This window comes from Nansenia antarctica (assembly GCF_963989245.1).
Source record: "Nansenia antarctica genome assembly, chromosome: 8".
In the NCBI taxonomy this organism is placed as follows: domain Eukaryota; kingdom Metazoa; phylum Chordata; class Actinopteri; order Argentiniformes; family Microstomatidae; genus Nansenia; species Nansenia antarctica.
Genome location: NC_137678.1, coordinates 33,440,220 through 33,460,556, shown reverse-complemented (window position 1 = coordinate 33,460,556; position 20,337 = coordinate 33,440,220). Strand labels below are relative to the sequence as shown.

Here is a 20,337-nt window from a genome sequence, read left to right as displayed (position 1 = left end):
AGTATAGATGCACCATTGGGAATGGTGGGAAATCCATGATGTCATGTGAGACCGCAGTATCTCCCGGTCTTTTCCCTGGAAAGATGAGGATATCAGATCTTCCAGCAAGCTAAAAGTGAAACCCTGTTGCTTCTCATTTACTATAAGTTGCAATGCAAACATTCCCCATGTTGAGTTGGAGTGACTCATGGTTATTGAGAAACGTCTGTTTTTCTCAAAGATTCACTTAACTATGGTGAGATGTCTACTACAAGTCTCTGATATCCCCCCCCCCTTCTAGAACTTCTGGATCTGATTTAAACAGAGAACAACTTTATTGAGACTTCTTTATAGTTTGCTAAATTACTCCGTTTTCTTGGAGCGGACTGCAATGGTTAAGATCCAAATCCAAATTATGGCTCTGTCAAAATCATGATTTAGAAGAGGTTCGCTAATCAAACGCAATCTGCTTGATACGACACGATAATTTGTGTACCTGAGATGGATCATGATCATATCCCATAATAATACATCATAATACCATGGTGATGTATCCCAATGAGTAGGGAGAAGTGATTAAGTGTGAGTAAAGGTTTATTTTAAAACAGTGACTTTTTAACACACACTTCTGAGTGCATGAGCACGACACGCATCAACAGCATTAGAAGACAGTCTATACATGTCTATGCTGAAACCCAATAAAAACCCAAGTGATAAAAAAAAGAAAAAAAGAAGACAGTCTACACATTAAGGAAAGACCACGTGGCCTAATGGATAAGGCGTCTGACTTCGAATCAGAAGATTGAGGGTTCGAGTCCCTTGGTCCCGTGGTTGATAAAAGACATTCTTTAGAGATGTTGCTATGTGTTGGGATCTCATGAGACCTCTCTCGCTGGAGATGACTGGTGACGATCATTCACTAACTTTACACAAATGTACTTGTTGTAAGTCACTTTGGATAAAGGTGTCTTCTAAATGTCAAAATTGTAAATGTAAGACTCCTGCACCACAGCTTCCCTGTTGTAATAACCATTTGTAATAATTACGGTATACATAATTTTAAATTGAAAATCCTCAAGAAAAAAAAAGAAAAAAGAGACTGCTGACACTGCTTTCTGCTGACACTGCTTTCTGCGTGCCTACCAAATAAGCCCACCAAATCTTAGTTGTTTTAACAAGCTCCTCTGTATGATACATAACTGATCAAATACAATTTTCTGTGATTTAGAAAAAAACACATAGAAATAAGTATATTTTAAGTATCAATTTCAGTTCAAAAATGCTTTCTGGAAGACAAAGAGCCTACAGAACTACAAAAGAAGAACAATGGTGGCTTCTTCTTGAGAGTCTTAAATGAGTAGGTAGGGCATAGCCAAGGCAAGGCAAGTTTATTTGTATAGCACATTTCATATAACAGGGGCAATTCAAAGTGCTTTACAGAAAGAAATACAGAAAAAAGTAATAAAAAAATAAAAATAGAATAGAAAATAGAATAGAATAGAAATGGCAAGAATAGATACATATAGATACATATATAGAGAAAATAAATAGATAAACATTTAACAACAACATTTAATTTAACAAATAAAAAGATAAAAGTGTAGTTACTGCAACTGTATTCAAGCGCTGCTCTTCCCGATATGGTGTGTGAGATTGCAGGTACTGGTCTGTATTTAGCCGCTATCTTGCGAGACACTCTGACAAATGCTCTAACAGACGCTCTAACAGACGCTCTAACAGACAGACGCTCTGACAGACGCTCTAACAGACGCTCTAACAGACAGACGCTCTAACAGACAGACGCTCTGACAGACGCTCTAACAGACGCTCTAACAGACGCTCTAACAGACAGACGCTCTGACAGACGCTCTAACAGACGCTCTAACAGACGCTCTAACAGACAGACGCTCTGACAGACGCTCTAACAGACGCTCTAACAGACGCTCTAACAGACAGACGCTCTGACAGACGCTCTAACAGACGCTCTAACAGACGCTCTAACAGACGCTCTAACAGACGCTCTAACAGACAGACGCTCTGACAGACGCTCTAACAGACGCTCTAACAGACGCTCTAACAGACAGACGCTCTGACAGACGCTCTAACAGACGCTCTAACAGACGCTCTAACAGACAGACGCTCTGACAGACGCTCTAACAGACGCTCTAACAGACAGACGCTCTGACAGACGCTCTAACAGACGCTCTAACAGACGCTCTAACAGACAGACGCTCTGACAGACGCTCTAACAGACGCTCTAACAGACAGACGCTCTGACAGACGCTCTAACAGACGCTCTAACAGACGCTCTAACAGACAGACGCTCTGACAGACGCTCTAACAGACGCTCTAACAGACGCTCTAACAGACAGACGCTCTGACAGACGCTCTAACAGACGCTCTAACAGACGCTCTAACAGACAGACGCTCTAACAGACAGACGCTCTGACAGACGCTCTAACAGACGCTCTAACAGACGCTCTAACAGACAGACGCTCTGACAGACGCTCTAACAGACGCTCTAACAGACAGACGCTCTGACAGACGCTCTAACAGACGCTCTAACAGACGCTCTAACAGACAGACGCTCTGACAGACGCTCTAACAGACGCTCTAACAGACGCACTAACAGACAGACGCTCTGACAGACGCTCTAACAGATGCTCTAACAGACGCTCTAACAGACAGACGCTCTGACAGACGCTCTAACAGACGCTCTAACAGACAGACGCTCTGACAGACGCTCTGACAGACATATACCATGGTAAGGCTGTAATTCCATAATCAGTAACAATATGGTTTTGGAGTAGGATAAGTTTCCCCCTAGACTCTAAATTGCGGCTCAACTCAGAAGCTTAACTGAGCGTACGAGTCAATTTAGGAGGTGTCCCACTCTGAGCTTGACAATGTCATCTTGACCTAAAGGTAGACACTTGGGTCTTCCATGTGGGAGACCCAGGTTCAAACCCTGCCTGTCACACTCTCATATCAACGATGACATTGATGCAGCGTTCACCATGGTGTCTGTCCTCCTCTGCTTATGGACAGGCCTTAGTGTGTCACAATAATGGCGTCTGGCGTGAGGTCTTTTCCATAACTCTCTCCTTGTACTACACTGTCCCCCCAGTAGGCTCCATTATAGATTATGTGGCTCCTGCATATCCCAAATAATCACTGAAAAATTGTAGCCTACTGCAAACCACAGCAGGCCTTCCCAACCACAGGTTGTGGTTAAAGGAGTAGTTAAAGGATAATTAAATGAATAGATATTAGAGAGAGAGAGAGAGAGAGAGAGAGAGAGAGAGAGAGAGAGAGAGAGAGAGAGAGAGAGAGAGAGAGAGACTGCTCCAACTAACCCTTCGCCAGGGTCCATATTTGAAAAACATTTGGAATGGACGAGGCAGAGTAAAAAAACGGTCCCAGAAGAGAGTTTAGTGCCTGGTGGAGTTCCCTTTGTTCTTGATATAAGAGCTAGACTCTTGATCTTGACAGGGATGGCCATAGCCAAACTCTGAGAATGCAAGAGGAGTTTTAGCAACCCCTCTCCATGACCTCACTCAGTACTCAACACAAAGTCAAAGTTGGAAAACTAGAACAAGTTATATACTGGATCATAAAAAGGTAATTTACTCAAGACGCACTTTCCAGGAATCCTATTTTTGTCATGATTTATTTGTATGTTCCCATTAATATATATTGATAGGGGGAGGAGTTCTGCCATCACTCCTTGAGATCCCCCGTGCTAGGGCTGCATTCGTAAATTCGCTCTGGAATCTCATCAGCACTCATGGAATGCCTCTTGTCCAATCAAATTACTTGGTCCCATTATGACGTTGAACCCAGTGTGCACTGCGGCGTCTCTCAGAGCTAATTTACGAACGCAGCTTGGATGTTCTCTGGAAGGTGTCACACTTGCCTGTCTTCAGAATAGAATTGATAGGATGGAATCTGATTGATCTCTTCTTGCAAAACCAAGTATTTAAACCAAATTCGAAAACAGAAGTAGGAGTAAAGATTAATTATTTTTGTCTTGGCATGTGCCTTTAGGCTTACCAAAATCAATTGTTTGGAAGATCATTACAAAGAAAGAAAGCACTGGTTAGCTCAGCAATCACAAACACCCTGGTAGTCCAAGGAAGACCTACACAGTGGATGACCAAAGAATGATCAACAAAATAAAGAATAACCCCAAACAACTGTCCGACAGATCAGTAACACTCTTCAGGAGGTAGACATGAATGTGTACTATTAACAGAAGACTTGTAGCTGAAGTTAGCCTCAAAATTAGGATGGCCAGGTTACAGTTAGCTAAAAAGTACCTAAAAAGCTTTATCCAGAGTTCTGATAAGACGGATAAGATTAATATGATCATGAACCAGAGTGATTGCAAGAGGAAAGAAAAAAGGAACTGTCCATTATCCACTGCATACCATCTGTGAAACATGGTGGAGGGAATTTTATGCTTTGGGCATGAATGGCTGCCACTAGAACTGTCTAACTTGTCTTAAATGATGATGTCACTGATGACGGCAGCAGCAGAATTAACTCTGACGTGCAGTACTGAAAGTACAGAAACATCTTGTCTGCTTGAGTACAAGCAAATGCCTCCAAACTCGCTGGACGTTGCTTCATCATACAGTAAGACAATGAATTCAAACATACTGCCATAGCAACTAGGGATTTTTTTCAGGGCCAAAAACAGGAATGTTCTTGACTGGCCAAATAGTCTTCAGATTTAAATCCAATTGAACATGCATTTCATTTCCTGAAGATAAGATTTTGGCAAAAAATACCTTTAAGACAAACAACCAGTGAAGATGGCTGCAGCAGGCTGGCAGAGCATCACCAGAGAAGATAGCGAGCGTCTGGTGGGGTCAGTGGGTCACAGACTGCAGGCAGCTATTGTGTGCAAAGGATATGTGAACAAATACTTAATTAGTTAAGTTAATTAATTAATATTTAATACTAAGTGTCAGTGCTTAATTTTGACATAATATCAATCTGTCCCAATACTTTCCGTGCCATGAAAAGAGGACTATGTATACAAATTGTCATTTCTAAATGCCTTCAAATAAGAGAATCCCTACGTCAACCTTTTTTTTTGTAATCAATTATTTATTGCAAAAAAGTACACATATCACCATATATCCAGTACCTTGGGGTTTACTTACCTAGAGAAATATCTTCCCTGTATGCCATAAACTATAACAAGATTAACAAAAACATATACAAAGATATGGATAGGTGGGCCTTGCTACCCCTCGATATAGGTAGTAGAGTAAGATCAATCAAGATGACTTACTTACTTACTTACGCCTATCGCTCCTTTTGGAGGAGCATATCAAGATGACTATTGAATCAAGATGACTATTCTCCCAAAATTATTCTATCTATTCACTGCCCTGCCAGTAGAGATCCCCCCTAAACAGTTTAGAGAATGGGACAAACACATTTCCAGGTTCATTTGGAACAAAAAGAGACCCAGAGTAAAATACTCAACCCTGCAGCTGCCAAGGGAGAGGTGAGGTTTGGCGTTACCTTGCCTGAAGGACTATTATTTATCTGCCCAGTTAAGACCACTAGTACTTTGGTGTAACCCAACATACGAAGGTAAATGGAAAGACATAGAACTTTCCTTGATGGACACACCAATACAGTCGGCCCTAGGTTGATTTATTTATTTATTTTAAGTAATTTTTTCTGAGTGGGGCAGTCCCACTCATATTTTTCCTTTTTTTTTAATGACAGACACAGTAGAGATTATGACAGGAAGGATGGGTGAGAGAGAGAGAAGGGATAACATGCAGGATATGTCCGCGGCTGAAATCGAACCGGGATCCCTGCGGTACATGGTCAGCGCTTAATCCACTACGCCACCTAAGCGCCCCCCTAGGTTGATTTTTATAGATACATACTTACAGGTCCGCCACTATTTTTTGAAGGAGGTCAGAGGGCCCAAACCTGCAATCTTTTCAAAACTGATTTAAATTTTCATGAATGCTTATAAAGGTGAAGTGAACAGAAACTCAACTGACTATGTACGACAGCGCTGGGAAAGGGATGTGGGGATGGTAATAACTGAGGAGGTGTGGATACAAGCTTGGGAAGCCCAATGCTCTACCACTAACTCACTGACTTGGAGGGATTTTAATTGGAAGAACCTGATTCGCTTCTTTATAACACCAAAGCTTAAGTCCAAATTCACTGGATCCCAACATCCTTGTTGGAGGGAGTGTGGATCAATGCAAGTTGACCATGCACACATTTTCTGGTTATGTCCATGTATTCAATCTTTTTGGGAAGAAGTGAGTGATTTAATGTCTAAGATTCTGGCAGTCAACATTGATATGTCTTTTTCCTCTCTGTATCTGGGAATATTACCTGAAGGCTTATATACAAGTGATGCATACCTCCTCAAAATTCTCTTGGTTGCATGCAAAAAAGCTATTACCAAATACTGGCTTCAGAGAAATCCCCCTACCGTGGACCTTTTTACAAAAATTGTTAATAATGTACGCTCCATGGAAAAGATGACCCACACCCTGCGTCTACAGAAAGAAAAAGAAGTATTGGAAGAAATGGGATTGTTATTTTAAGAAAACGGACACTGATTAGGGTTTATATATATATTGTAGGTATTCATTTTCTTTTTGTTTAAATACATTTTATTTCTCTCTCACTTAGGCAAACATGCCATAAATCTCATGTAACAAACTGTACCTTCAAGGCCGATTTAAACTTCTGCGTAAAATCGAAGCCGTAGCCTTGCGTAAGAACACGTCAGTTTCTACGCAACCATAAGCTCTGTGATTGGTCCGCTTGGTAGCACATGATTCCGACTCTCTCGTCGGCCAAAATGCGGAAGCCATGACAGAAATGTCATTTACTTTTTCTGTAATTACTCATTAATAAAGATTTGATTTTGAAATTATGATAACCATCGTATTATCTTAGTTTAATGTCATTTCAATGCATCATAGAACTTTTATTTACAACAAGCATAACAACAAAAAGATCGCTATTATGCCGCTTTGAGCTCCGTTGAGTTCCTAACCGGAAGAGGCACAGCACAGGGGCATAGAAAACACACTGCCACCTAGCGATGTGACGGTGTAATTGCAGCGCAGCCTACGCAGAAGTGTAAAGTGCGAGACCCCTTACGTAGGCTACGTAAGCGACGCACGTAAATTCGACGCAGAACTTTAAATCGGCCTTAACCGTCATCAATGATCACGGTTCCTGAACATGACCTCATGATATCTGCCCCACAAGTTTGTGTTCTTTGTTTGTTTATGTATGATGTTTTTTTGTTTGTGTGTTATGTTATGCCTGAAATGTTTCTGAAAACAATAAAGTATAAAAAGTATAAAAATAAAAAGTACACATAAACACTAGAATCCCTACATTAACCTCATAATAATTGTTTGATTTAAAATTAAAATAAAAATGTAAATGTAATGTTGTGTCCCTCCTCTTCCTTCTTTCTTTTCCCTCTTCCCCCCTCCTTTTTCACACCCCTGTACCCCTGGGTCAGTGTCTCACCTGAGACTGTGGGGGACCTTTCAGATTCAGATTCAATTAATTGTCATTGGCATAGTACAGTACAAGTACAGAGACAACAAAATGCATTCAGCATCTAGGCAGATGCAATAGTGCAAAAGCCATAAAGATGCAGATATATGTACAGTGAGATATGTACAGACAAGGGCGAGATATGTACAGTAAGATATATGCATAGAAAGATATGTACAGAGCAATGGTTGAATACAATCTGTGCAATGGATCAATACAATCTGTCCTCTAGATTCAGAACACACTGCAGGTGGGAGAGCTCTGTCCTGTCCTCTCTGGTTGCGCTTCATAGCACATGCTACCACGGTAGATGCTAAACGGGATCCTTGGGACGACCCTGAATCTAACTATCTAATCTAAGGGGGGGCTGTGGCGCAGGAGGTAGAGCTGCCGTCGAATGATCACAAGGTTGGCAGATCGGCGGTTCAAGCCCCGGCTGGCCACATGTTGAAGGGTCCTTGGGCAAGACACTGAACCCCAAATTGCTCCCAGTGAGCGTGCCACCGCCTTGCATGGCAGCTTGCCGCCATTGGTGTGTGAATGTGTGTGTGAATGGGTGAATGAGAGGCAGTTGTAAAGCGCTTTGGAGCAGCAAAAAAGGCACTATATAAGTGCAGTCCATTTACCATTTAACTTTAATCCTTACCTCAACTATTTTGAATCTCAACTTCATGACGGCAGAGTTGGGGGTCCCAACTTAGCGTTTACCAAGCTACCACAGGTTATGAACATAACCCACCATTGTCATTGGCCAAATTCACAAACCGAGCAGGTATGAAACTCACATTGAAGTATCGTTACGGGCGGAATACCAACTCGAGATCCGATGTTGAATCATTGCGCAAATTCCCCATTGATATGAATGCAAGATTTAGGCAAATTCCCAAACGCTGGCGGAACTCGAGTTAGAATTCCACCCTTAATGATTAACTGGTGGGTGTTTGTGTTCACGCTAAATGTCTGGATAGTAATGATCCAGCCAACCAAGTCACTATCATCTGGGTTGTGTAAAACTGGTACATATGCTTCTAATGAATCCTCATACAATTATAGATAAACAGTTCAATATACAACATTAGTTCCAAAACCCAGTCATTATGTCATTAAGGAGGACACTTTTGCACTAGACAGGCATATTACTATAGCAAACTAAAGTTAACAAAACACTGTTCTATGAATTCACCCTGGAGTCACATGGTCTGGACATAGTGCGTCAGAGGACCCACTTCTGTCTTCATGCATTCAACATTGCATGTGCATTTGACAGTGCTGTCAGTAACATGCACACACACACACACACACACACACAGACATCCCTATATTAGCAATGACACACACACACACACACACAGCTGATGCTGAAGGCTGAGCACTAGCAGGCATGTCGTCACAAATCTGCTCCGCAAATCACTCCCAGACGACCAGCTGCCCCCGCATTCCTCATAAACAAGAAAGAGAGAGAAAGACACACACACACACACAGACAGAGACAGAGAGAGAGACAGAGAGAGACAAAGAGACACACACATACAGAGAGAGAGAGACAGATAGACAGACAGACAGAGAGAGAGATAATGAGGTGTGTGTTTTGAACAGCCTAGTCCAGCTGGGGACTGGCCCTAGAGACCTGGGGGGTATTCCACGAAGCTCGATAAAGTTCTACGCCTCGAAAATGTTAGCTTGCGTTCGGTGCCATCAATGTGGCTCAAATAATTCGCTGCTTGGTTGAGCTCCTTCTGAGTCAGATATAATTAGCCTGGTCGCGACCAGGCTAAAACACAGGCTATGGTCAAAAAAGGCTCACAGGTGGAAACTAAACCCCGAACGACAGTTCCTCATGTGTCTTTTAGGAAATATTAGTTCCCACTTCACACGAGATAGATAGATGGATAGGTTGACTGTGTGATAGATAGATAATTTGAAAGTGTGATCGATAGATAGATAGTTTGATTGTGTGATAGATAACTAGATATTTTGAAAGTGTGATAGATAGATCGATGGATACATAAATTAAAAAGTGTAAAAAATAAAATAAAATGAATAGGTATGTCTATCAACTTGCATTGCTGTCATCACAGCAGTCTGGCTGGCGCAGTGGTAAGGCAGCCGGCTGGAGTCCCAAAGGTTGCGAGTTCGAGACTTGACTAAGTATTTTTTTTTACATTTAACCGAAGATTTCATGCAAAGGCTTCAAACACCATTGTAATCGTGTCAGTTCTTGTAAATTAGCCTGCATCATAATTTTATAGCCTACATACTTTTTTAGATTAGATTTTAGATTAGATTCAGACAACGAAATGCAGTAAAAAGTGTGTCTGAAGAGGGATTCGAACCACGTCTAAAAATGACAAATACATCCTGTGGCAGCGGTCGGTACCACTAGGCCATTGTGGCGATATGATGGTTTGTAGCCTGCTGCTGATATCACCACAGTAGTAATATTCATTTATTAAAATATGAACATATAACAATAACTGGGGCTAGTATGACCTACGCATTTAATCGGTCAGCAATTTCTTGCCAAACCATTTCCCTCGCCTTGTTAATTGCGGCAGTATTGCACTATTTTACATCTTATTTTTCCGTCTTCATAAAGATCAATAATTCGGGAATGCTGCGCAAATGTAGTACCCCTGCAGAGTGGAGTATCTTCATTTCGACAGATCGACTCTTCGGGGCTCTTTATGTCTGCGTGCACGCGCCCATATCGAAGATTTGTAAGCCTGTCTTCTGTGAACACTGATGACACAAGGCTGATCCTCGTTCGAGGAATCACCTGAGGCTTGAATTCCAATCTCGAGTTGCCTGATCGCCGCATTTATTTATATCGCCGCTATACTGATCCACCTTTAGTGGAATGGCCCCCTGGCTTGGACAGGACCTTCTGACCAAACAGGAAGTGTGGCAGAGAGCTGTGTGTGTGTGCGTGGTGGAGAGCTATCCCAGGCCCAATCGTTGCTCACACACACACACACACACACACACACACACACACACACACACACACACACACACACACACACACACACACACACACACACACACACACACACACACACACACACACACACACACACACACACACACACACACACACACACACACACACACACACACACACACACACACACACACACACACACACACACACACACACACACACACACACACACACACACACACACACACACACACACACACACACACACACACACACACACACACACACACACACACACACACACACACACACACACACACACACACACACACACACACACACACACACACACACACACACACACACACACACACACACACACACACACACACACACACACACACACACACACACACACACACACGGTCCTATTGTTAAATATCATCTCTATTCTCTTTGTGTAACTAACATGCAAAGGTTAGCCAGGCTGAACAGGGTAAACACTGATTGCCTATTGCCAGCCCAGCACATACATGACATACATAATACACACCCAAGGCTTTACAACTTCTTCATCTTCATCATCGTCAGTAAAATTGACCATACTAGTGTTCGACAGGAGCAGAGTGAAGTGGTAAACATCACTTTTTAATAGTTGTTTAGAGACGTGAAGGAACTATGGCATTATATAATCATCCGTCAAAACTATTTTCCTATCACATTATATGTACAATTATTACATTTAAAACATTTATAATAATTAAAAAAAAAAAATGTTCAGCGGAAAGAATAGAACACCTATCTACAGTACAGTAACATTTTTAGGTATAAAAATATATTACAAATCTTCAGGTGTATTTACAAAGACAGTTTCTCTACAAATGTGTCCAGGCTTCTACAACATCGTCAAGTGACTATGCTGTTAGCTCTCAGTCTAGCAGTATTACCTAAAACATACAAAAAACGTTCCCAAAAAATGTCTCGAAAGATCAGCACCTAATATATAAAACATTTTTGTTCGTTTTAGGAACCCAATTAAAAACAAATTCAGAATTCACTGCATCATTTTCAGGAATGTGACGTTGAGAATAAAATGAAAGGTGGAGAAAAGAAAGGAGGGTTGGGAAAAGGAGAAAAAGAAAGAAAGAAGGGCCTGCGATGAAAACTCTGGTTTGTCCTCTTCAACTCTCCAGGGCAGGCCAGCAGGATGTGACATCAGGACTTCCTCTGAGTATCTAGAAGAACATGCTGCAAACAGAAAATCTATTTAGTTTATTATTCAAATCAAACTTTATTTATATAAAAACCCAGAGTAGCAAGCAAGCTGCGCTTAAATACCAATCTTAAGTCAGAATCTCCCAACAAGAGAGTATAGAGACGACTTCGGTTCATTCTGCTTGAATTGCAACTAGGGCTGCAACTAACGATTAATTTGATAATCGATTAATCTACCGATTATTTTATCGATTAATCGATTGATCGGATATTTAAAAACGGGGGGAAAAGATTACAAAAAGATTTTTTCTTTTTCTTTTTTTTATTTAAAAATATTTCTTTTGCAAATTGTATTTTATGTTTTCTAAATCAGCCAGGCCTATACATATACATGTGCAAAATGAATAAGTATTAATAAAAAATAAAAAATAATATAAATAAAAAAGGCTTAGCTACATCAAATAGGTTTAACAACAGGCCATGGACTATGGCGGTAGATTGTTTCAATAAAGTAGTTGAACTCTAGCTCAATACATGCATTGTTTTAGGTCATAACTTTGCTTAATGTAAAGGTCAGTAACCCAAAGTGCAATATAGGCTACAGACAAGACACTTATGTTTTTATATAACAGATATGCTCCAAAACAATGCAATGTGTCCTCTCACTCCATACAATAGGCTAGGCGACAGTCAGTGCCTCACTCTAACTCACGGGTAGCTTGGTAGGCTACCACTAGCTAGCCTTTAGCTTATCACCTCTGCTCTACCACTGACGTTAGCCAGCTAGCTAAATACACTTGTCATGCAATATTGAATTCATGAATGCGGGCAAACACTCACTGGCTATCGCATTACATTACAGTCATTTAGCTGACGCTTCGCCAGAACTCACACTAACGCATTTGCATGGAGAGCAGGAGACCATGGAAGGGCTGAACCCAGCAGGACTTATATAATAAAACAATAGGAAGTTAGCTGTAACCCTCCTCTATAGAAACATAGTTAGTGTAACCCTCCTCTATAGAAACATAGTTAGTGTAACCCTCCTCTATAGAAACATAGTTAGTGCTCTGGTTCTCAGCACAGCTACGCAGACTACAGCTGGACAAGCAGCGTAGTGACAGTCAGCTAGCGGCAGCAGCGAGCTAACCCTGCTAGCTAACTCACTAGCATGTCCTGACAGCAGACAGCAGACAGCTTCACTCTCAAGGCTTCTGAGTAGCATGATTTAAATGTAGCCGCCGCGCCGGTGTAGGTACCGGATTTTCCCACTTTTCCGGTTCCGGTCATAGGTTCTGCCCTTTCCGGCCATAGGTAGCGCTATGATTCGCTATGATTCGCTATGATTCGCGATGCCTACACCGGCCGCAAGACAGCGTGGCGTGCGTCAACAGGAAGTAGGTTTGTTATGGAAACAAAACCCGGAAAAAAATAAAAAAAATAAAGAAAGACGAATCGATAATGGCATTCGTCGCCAACGAATTTCGTTATCGATTATTATCGATTTAATCGATTCGTTGTTGCAGCCCTAATTGCAACCAGAAATCCCATTACTGCTCCTCACTGTAAATGTGCTGTAAGTGATTATCTCTGTGTGTTGTTGTCAAAATGAATGGACAGGCATACGCTACATCACACACACACACACACACACACACACACACACACACACACACACACACACACACACACACACACACACACATAGAGAGAAATATATGCATGCCCCTGCAGAGTGCCTCACAGGTAGGCCACAACCATTTACATTAAATACATTAGGGCCTACACTCCAGCACACAAAGACTGTCTGTAACTAATCCCCCCCCACACACACATAGCCAACACCACATAAACTGCATTGGGCTGAGACACTCACATGTTAGGCTAGGCTAAGCTATGCTATGCTAACAGCACTGTGCGAGAGAGAGGTCAATAACAAGGGCTATGGCAACTCAGCCAAGCCCACTTACTGGTCACCCTACTTTGTGTAAGACGGCCAGAGTCAAGCCTCTTCTCAAGAAACCAATTCTTGACCCGTCTGCTGACTACAGACAGCAGTGTTTCCGCCAGGAATTTTTACAATGGTGGCGGGTAGCGCTGACCGCGCGCGCGCGCGCTCAAAACAACGACGTAATTTCAGCCAAAACTCGAGGATGGCCCAAAAAAATAAAATGTTTTCCCGTACTTCTCCCGTGTGTCTCTTATTGTCTGTGTCTGCATGTTTTTCCAGCATGTAATTCCGTTGTCAATAAAAAAATCGTCTCCCCTTCTTTTCATTATCATTATGGAGGCTTTATGGTTGTTGTAACTATTATTATTTTAATGATACAAAAAAATCTTGAATCAGAATCAGAATTTATTTTACAGTACACAATAATACAAATCTTTGGCTGTGGTTATGCCGAGCCTCATAGGCAGCAAGATTGAGGTGCGGCATCGCTCGTTAAAACATGTATTACTTTACAACTTAAGTGACATCAAACACGGTGATCCATGCCAGAGGAAGTGTTTACTCTGTAGCAACCTTAGTCCTGATCACACATATTATTGTGATTACAGTTTATACTGACTGGGAACAATATGATGACTGGAAATGACAGGTAAGAAGAGCGTGTCTGTAAAACCACATGTTAGAAACAGAGCAGCCTGTAAAGGGTTAACTCTGTTCCAGGGAGGAGAGCTGTACTGGGAGGGGAGGAGGAGCATCTCAACGTCAGGCAGCTGAAATGAAACTAAACTGTGTAGAGACGTAAAGTGGAGAGCAGACTCTCGCAAACTCCTGAGAAATCGTCCTCAAACAGACATCTATCACACATACAGTAGAAAGGACAGAGACATCTATCACAAAACAGTTTTGCAAGCGCGTCACTTCGCGCTTGTGGGTGTGTCTAGCGCTGTGAAGGTCTGAAAAGCGGCCTTTTTATTTTTTTTGAGAAATCTGAATGGTGGCGGAGGAAATTCCATTGTGGCGGCCCGCCACGAATAAATGCATGTAGAGGAAACACTGGACAGGTATCCCTTCTCTCCTTCTTATCTAAAACCCTTGAGCGTGCGGTCTCTAACCAACTGTCTCATTATCTCATTCAGAACAACCTCCTTGACCCTCACCAATCCAGCTTTAAGGTGTGTCTTTCTTGCAGACATTTCGGCTTGGTTGTCAGCCCACCACCTCAAGCTCAACCTTAACAAGACTGAGCTGCTCTTCCTCCCAGGGAAAGCTTGCCCTTTCCAAGACGTCCTCCCAGACAGCCAAGAACCTTGGAGTGTTCCTTGACAACCACTTATCCTGTGTGGCGCACATCACAGCGACAGCACGCTCCTGTAGATTCTTCCTCTTCAACATCAGGAGGATACGTCCATGAACAAGAGAAGCAGCACAACTCTTGGTCCAGACACATGAAACCTCCCGCCTTGACTACTGCAACGCCCTCTTGGCCGGGCTCCCCGCCTCCGCCATCAGACCTCTGCAGCTCATCCAGAATGATGCCACCCGTCTGGTGTTCAATCACCCATGTCCCCCTCCCCTTTGCACCCTTCACTGGCTCCTGGTAGCATCTCACATCAGATTCAAGACCCTGGTGCTCGCCTACCGGGCGGCAAAGGGAACAGCCCCTCCCTACTTGCAAGCAATGGTCAGCCCCCAGACCCCTGCCCTCTGCAAACCCTTGCCCTCTGCAAACCCCTGCCCAGACCCCTGCCCTGCCCCCAGACCCCTGCCCTGCCCCCAGACCTGCCCCCAGACACCTGCCTGCCCGGTCACTCCGCTCTTCCACCTCGGCCTGGTCACCTGGCCCCACAGCCTCTACGTGGATGCAGCAGCAGCAGTCACGCTACTTGGTCATGGCTTTTCACTGTCCTGGCGCCCCGCTGGTAGAACGAGCTTCCCACTGCTGTCAGGACTGCAGAGTCACAACCTATCTTCCACCGTAGATTGAAGACCTCTATCTCTTCAGGCTACATCTTAACTGTCCCTCCAAAATATCTCTTCATCCCCACTGTACTGTACTATAAAAACAATTAGTAAGTAATTGTTCTTTCTTCTAGCATTGTGACTGCCAATGGCCCCTGGTCCCAGCATAGATTTGTTTTTCTTATGATGACTGATGGATAGATGATTCACTTAATTAGACAAATGTATTTGTTGTACGTTGCTTTGGATAAAGGTGTCAGCTAAATGTAAAAAAAAAAAGAGATCTCAATCGTCTTATTCTCTCAGCTGCCAAAAGTGAGTGGCGCCACCTGCTGGCGATATAAACAATGTGAACGTAATCATCGAGGAGGGACATGGTCCTTATCCTAACCCAGAGTGAGCATCGCCCTCTGCAAAGCCGTAAGGGCTTGTAAAGGCATGATTTGTGGGTCGTGAAGGCTGCCATGATTTGTGTGTCAGGGAGATCTATGGTCCTCAGAATGCAGGAATGTCAGGATTTCTCACCTACTGAGAAATGTAGGATGGAGAGGAGGTGGAGGAGGAGGAGGAGGAGGAGGAGAGGGAGTGGGATGGAAGTGAGGGAGGAGAGGGAGGAATGGCAGAGGAATGTGTGTGTTGGACAATAATGCACCGCAGACCAGCGAAAGCATTTTGAAAAACTGTCAACGTTTGTGTTTTGTAAAACATTGTATGTACCGGTATGCGCTGCTATTACTGCCTTGCAAGATCGCTGTCGGAAAAGAGGTTTTCCAACCTCAAGGATCTTACCTGGAAGATGTAAATGAGGCTAAACACAGCCTAAACACAGATCTAGTGTCAGATTACCCTAACTAACTAATAGGGTTGGGTACCGAAAATCGGTACCGGTAGGTACCGGTTACTTTACATTCGGTATGTACCGGTACCGAATCGCAAAGGAGATTTCGGTACCTCCTTTCGGTACTTTTCTATCTCGCTCCGGTGTCAACTGGTGACGTCACATCGCCTGTTAAATTTCCACTCAGTGAAAGCAGCGAGTACGGAAGGATAACGAGAAGGTTGCTAATAGCAACTTCCGCTAGCGGGTTGGCATAACGCGACGCTCGACTTATGGGTGCGTTCCGTAAACTCGTTCTGGAATTCTGATCACCACTCGTGGAATGCCTTCTGTCCAATCAAATGACTTGCTCCCCTTATGACGTCGGGCCCAGTGTGCGCTGCGACGCTCTCAGAGCGAGTTTACGAACGCATGCCTTTGATTGGACAGTGCACTCCAGGATTCGACGCGTCTGTTGATGACGTAGTGCGGATGTGTGGCTGCGTCTCTGCGAGGTGGACAACATGATCGGGGATCTCCTGATATTCGGGTACTGTCCTTATCCTACTACTGTGTCTGAAAAATAAATCGCCATGTCATCATGGACCAGAGAGGGGGAGGGGAGTAGTAGTAGCTGAGCGGCAACAGAGTTTGGATTTTGACGAGGTGGAGGGCTCCAGTTCATAGAGTTATATTTCCTCTCGGTCTTCTTGGTTCTGGGGGCTATGCAGGCCTCTTCACTAGATCCCTTTTCTAAGAATATTCTGATGTCCTTGAGGGGCTGCCGAACAAGTGTGTACTCGTATTCGACATCAGTACCAACGATAGGCACCCCCAGCTTAATGGAGTCCCCAAGGCTCAGGAGTTTTATTTTAATTTATTTTAATTTGAGTGTATATTTAACTACCGTAATATATATTGTGCCTCAGCAATAAAAAAGTGAAAAGCTGTTTAATGTTGTCGACCGTGTTATTATAATATATATATATATATATATATGTCATTTAAAAAAATCAAAAGTACAGAATTAAGTACCGTTTTGGTACCGGTACCGTTTTTAAAGTATCGGTTAGGTACCGGTACCGGATAAAACCCAAACGGTACCCAACCCTACTAACTAACTAACTACTAATAAATGTATTTAGATAAATGAACAAAATTAATCTGACCCAGCATCAGTGACAGGAAGGAGGGGATCGTAGCATCCTATCGGCCTTTATCACACCCCTATTTCCTGTTATTGTTAGTAGCTTATGTGTATCAGATATGAGGGTAACGGTACGTTTCTTTTTACCAGCCAACGCTAGCTTTGTAGCAAGCAGATAGCTAGTCACGTAGCTAGAAAAATGTCACCGTGTTCAATATTTCAGCTGTGTCAACTTTTTTTTACCATTTCTTAACGCTACGCAGACGAGTAGGGCTTGAGAGGCAAGACGGGAGGAGAGAAAGCGAGGAGAGAGAGAGAGAGAGAGAGAGAGAGAGACATACTTTAACTCTAGGGTCAACAAACTCAGGTCAGCAGCTGTTTCACATGCGAGACGTACGTGTGGCTCTAAACCCCATCTCCCTATCTCCACATCTATTCATCCACAGCCCCAGAGGGCCTTTTCCGATTTAGACCTCTGCTTTGCCGTCAATTAAAGGCTGGATCCATCATTCATTAGCTAGGAAAACACAGGCTATGTACACAGGCCCTGGGGGCTGCAGGAGTGGCCATGCATAACTGCTAGCTTTGGAGAGCTACACTCACATTGTTATTCTGAGTCATCAAAGTCTCTCTCTCTCTCAGTCTCTCTCTCTCTCTCTCTCTGCACTGAACATATACCCTTACTAACACACACACCTGTAGATGTTTGGGTCCAGCAGCACAGCGGTGTCCGTGGGGAGCTGGGAGAGGTGCACTACTTTGGTCTTCTGCTGTGTCCTGTCACTCTCATTCACCCACACATCTGGTAGCCTGGGGGGGGGAGAAAGAAAGGGGAGGGGGAGGGGGGGGAGAGAGAGAGAGAGAGAGAGAGTTAGAGAGAGAGGTGGGTAGGGGGAATGGGGGAAACAAGGAGAATGCATCACAGATGCGTGCACACACACACACACACAAACACACACACACACACACACACACACACACACACACACACACACAATCTTACTCAGCTTCTCTCTTACTCTTTTATTACTGCTGAGGTAGCGATAGTGGAGAGGAGAGAGGGAAAGACGGGGGGAAGACAGAGAGAGAGACAGAGAGAGAGAGATGGGGGAAGGGGCTAAAAACCGTGAATGAACAGCGCTTTGTTCATCCTAAGCAGACTACCTGGCTTTAGATGAGAGACAGGACTTGGCCATGGGAGGGATGGGAGGACACGACACAGGATGTGAGGGGCATGAGAGGAGAGAGTTGGGGGGGGGGGGGGGGGGGGGGGGCGTACTCAAGGAAAACCTCATAAATCAAATACAGGAAGTCAGTTGCTCTAACGATAAGGATCAGGCAGAATCAAGCACCAGACAGCATCAGCGGAACACAGAGTTACTCCTCCGCAGATCTGACTGCATGTAAACACACACACAGCAGTCCTCCTTAGACCAGGGGTGGAGCCAAGCGGACAGAGCAGTGCAAAAAAAACGATGCAACCACTCACTGCAGAGGGGAGGGGATCTGAACGGTAAAACGCTAAATGGACTGCACTTATATAGCGGCCTTATTCCAAAGTGCTTTTCAATGGCCTCTCATTCACCCATTCACACACCGATGGCGGTTAAGCTACCACGCAAGGCGCCGGCCCCGCGCCTGATTTGGGTTTGTTCAGTCAGTGTCTTTCCCAAGGACACCTCGACACGCGGACAGCTGGGGATCGAACCACCGACCTATTGTTAGACGCCAGCTCTACCTCCTGAGTCACAGGTGTCCAGGCAGGGTCCAGTAGAACACATCAGGTCTGAGGGTCTATGTGGGTCCTCAGAATGGAAGGAGGGAGGCGGGCCGGTAGCATCTGTGAGGCCTGAGGCGTTACTGAGGCGTTACTTCAGAGGAACTAGTAAAGTACCAGGAATGTCTCCCAACACTGGAACATCAGAAAAACCGCAAGAGACATTTCTCTCCTCACCCCCCCCCCTCACCCCTGACTTCTCCTCCTCCCCCTCCCCTCCCCCTGACTTCTCCTCCGTCCTCCTCCTCCTCTTCCCCCTCCCCTCTCCCACACTTCTTCTCCTCCTCCTCCTCCTCTTCCTCCTCCCCTCCCCCTGACTTCTCCTCCGTCCTCCTACTCCTCTTCCCCCTCCCCTCTCCCACACTTCTTCTCCTCCTCCTCCTCCTCCTCTTCCCCTCTCCCAGACTTCTTCTCCTCCTCCTCTTCCCCCTCCCCTCCCCCAGACTTCTTCTCCTCCTCCTCCTCCTCCTCTTCCCCCCTCCCCCTCCCCCAGACTTCTCCTCCTCCTCCTCCTCTTCCCCCCTCCCCTCCCCCAGACTTCTTCTCCCTCCTCCTCCCCTCTCCCAGACTTCTCCTCCTCCTCCTCCTCCTCCTCCTCTTCCCCTCCCCTCACCCCAGACTTCTTCTCCTCCTCCTCCTCTTCCCCCTCCCTTCCCCCAGACTTCTTCTCCCTCCTCCTCCTCTTCCCCCTCCCCTCCCCCAGACTTCTTCTCCCTCCTTCCTCCTCCCCCTCCTCCACTTCCCCCTCCCCCTCCTCCCCCTCCTCCACTTCCCCCTCCCCTCTCCCAGACTTCTCCTCCTCCTCCTCCTCCCCTCCCCCAGACTTCTTCTCCTCCTCCTCCTCCTCCTCTTCCCCCTCCACTCCCCCAGACCTCTTCTCCCTCCTCCTCTTCCCCCTCCCCTCTCCCAGACTTCTTCTCCCTCCTCCTCCTCTCCCTCCTCCCCCTCCTCCTCTTCCCCCTCCCCTCTCCCAGACTTC

At 44.5% G+C, this 20,337-nt stretch overlaps 1 protein-coding gene across 1 annotated transcript in view; it reads right to left on the bottom strand.

Moving 5' to 3' along the window:
- Nucleotides 1-11,278: 11,278 nt before the first annotated feature.
- Nucleotides 11,279-20,337, bottom strand: part of LOC308164598 (zinc finger protein AEBP2-like) — a 26,483-nt gene continuing 17,424 nt past the window's right edge. The window contains exons 7-8 of the mRNA XM_080538673.1: nt 18,278-18,391; nt 11,279-11,740 (exon numbers count right to left, since the gene is read on the bottom strand). Coding sequence (XP_080394799.1) covers nt 11,728-11,740; nt 18,278-18,391 — 127 coding nt within the window. The 3' untranslated portion in view covers nt 11,279-11,727. The remainder of the gene's footprint in view (nt 11,741-18,277; nt 18,392-20,337) is intronic.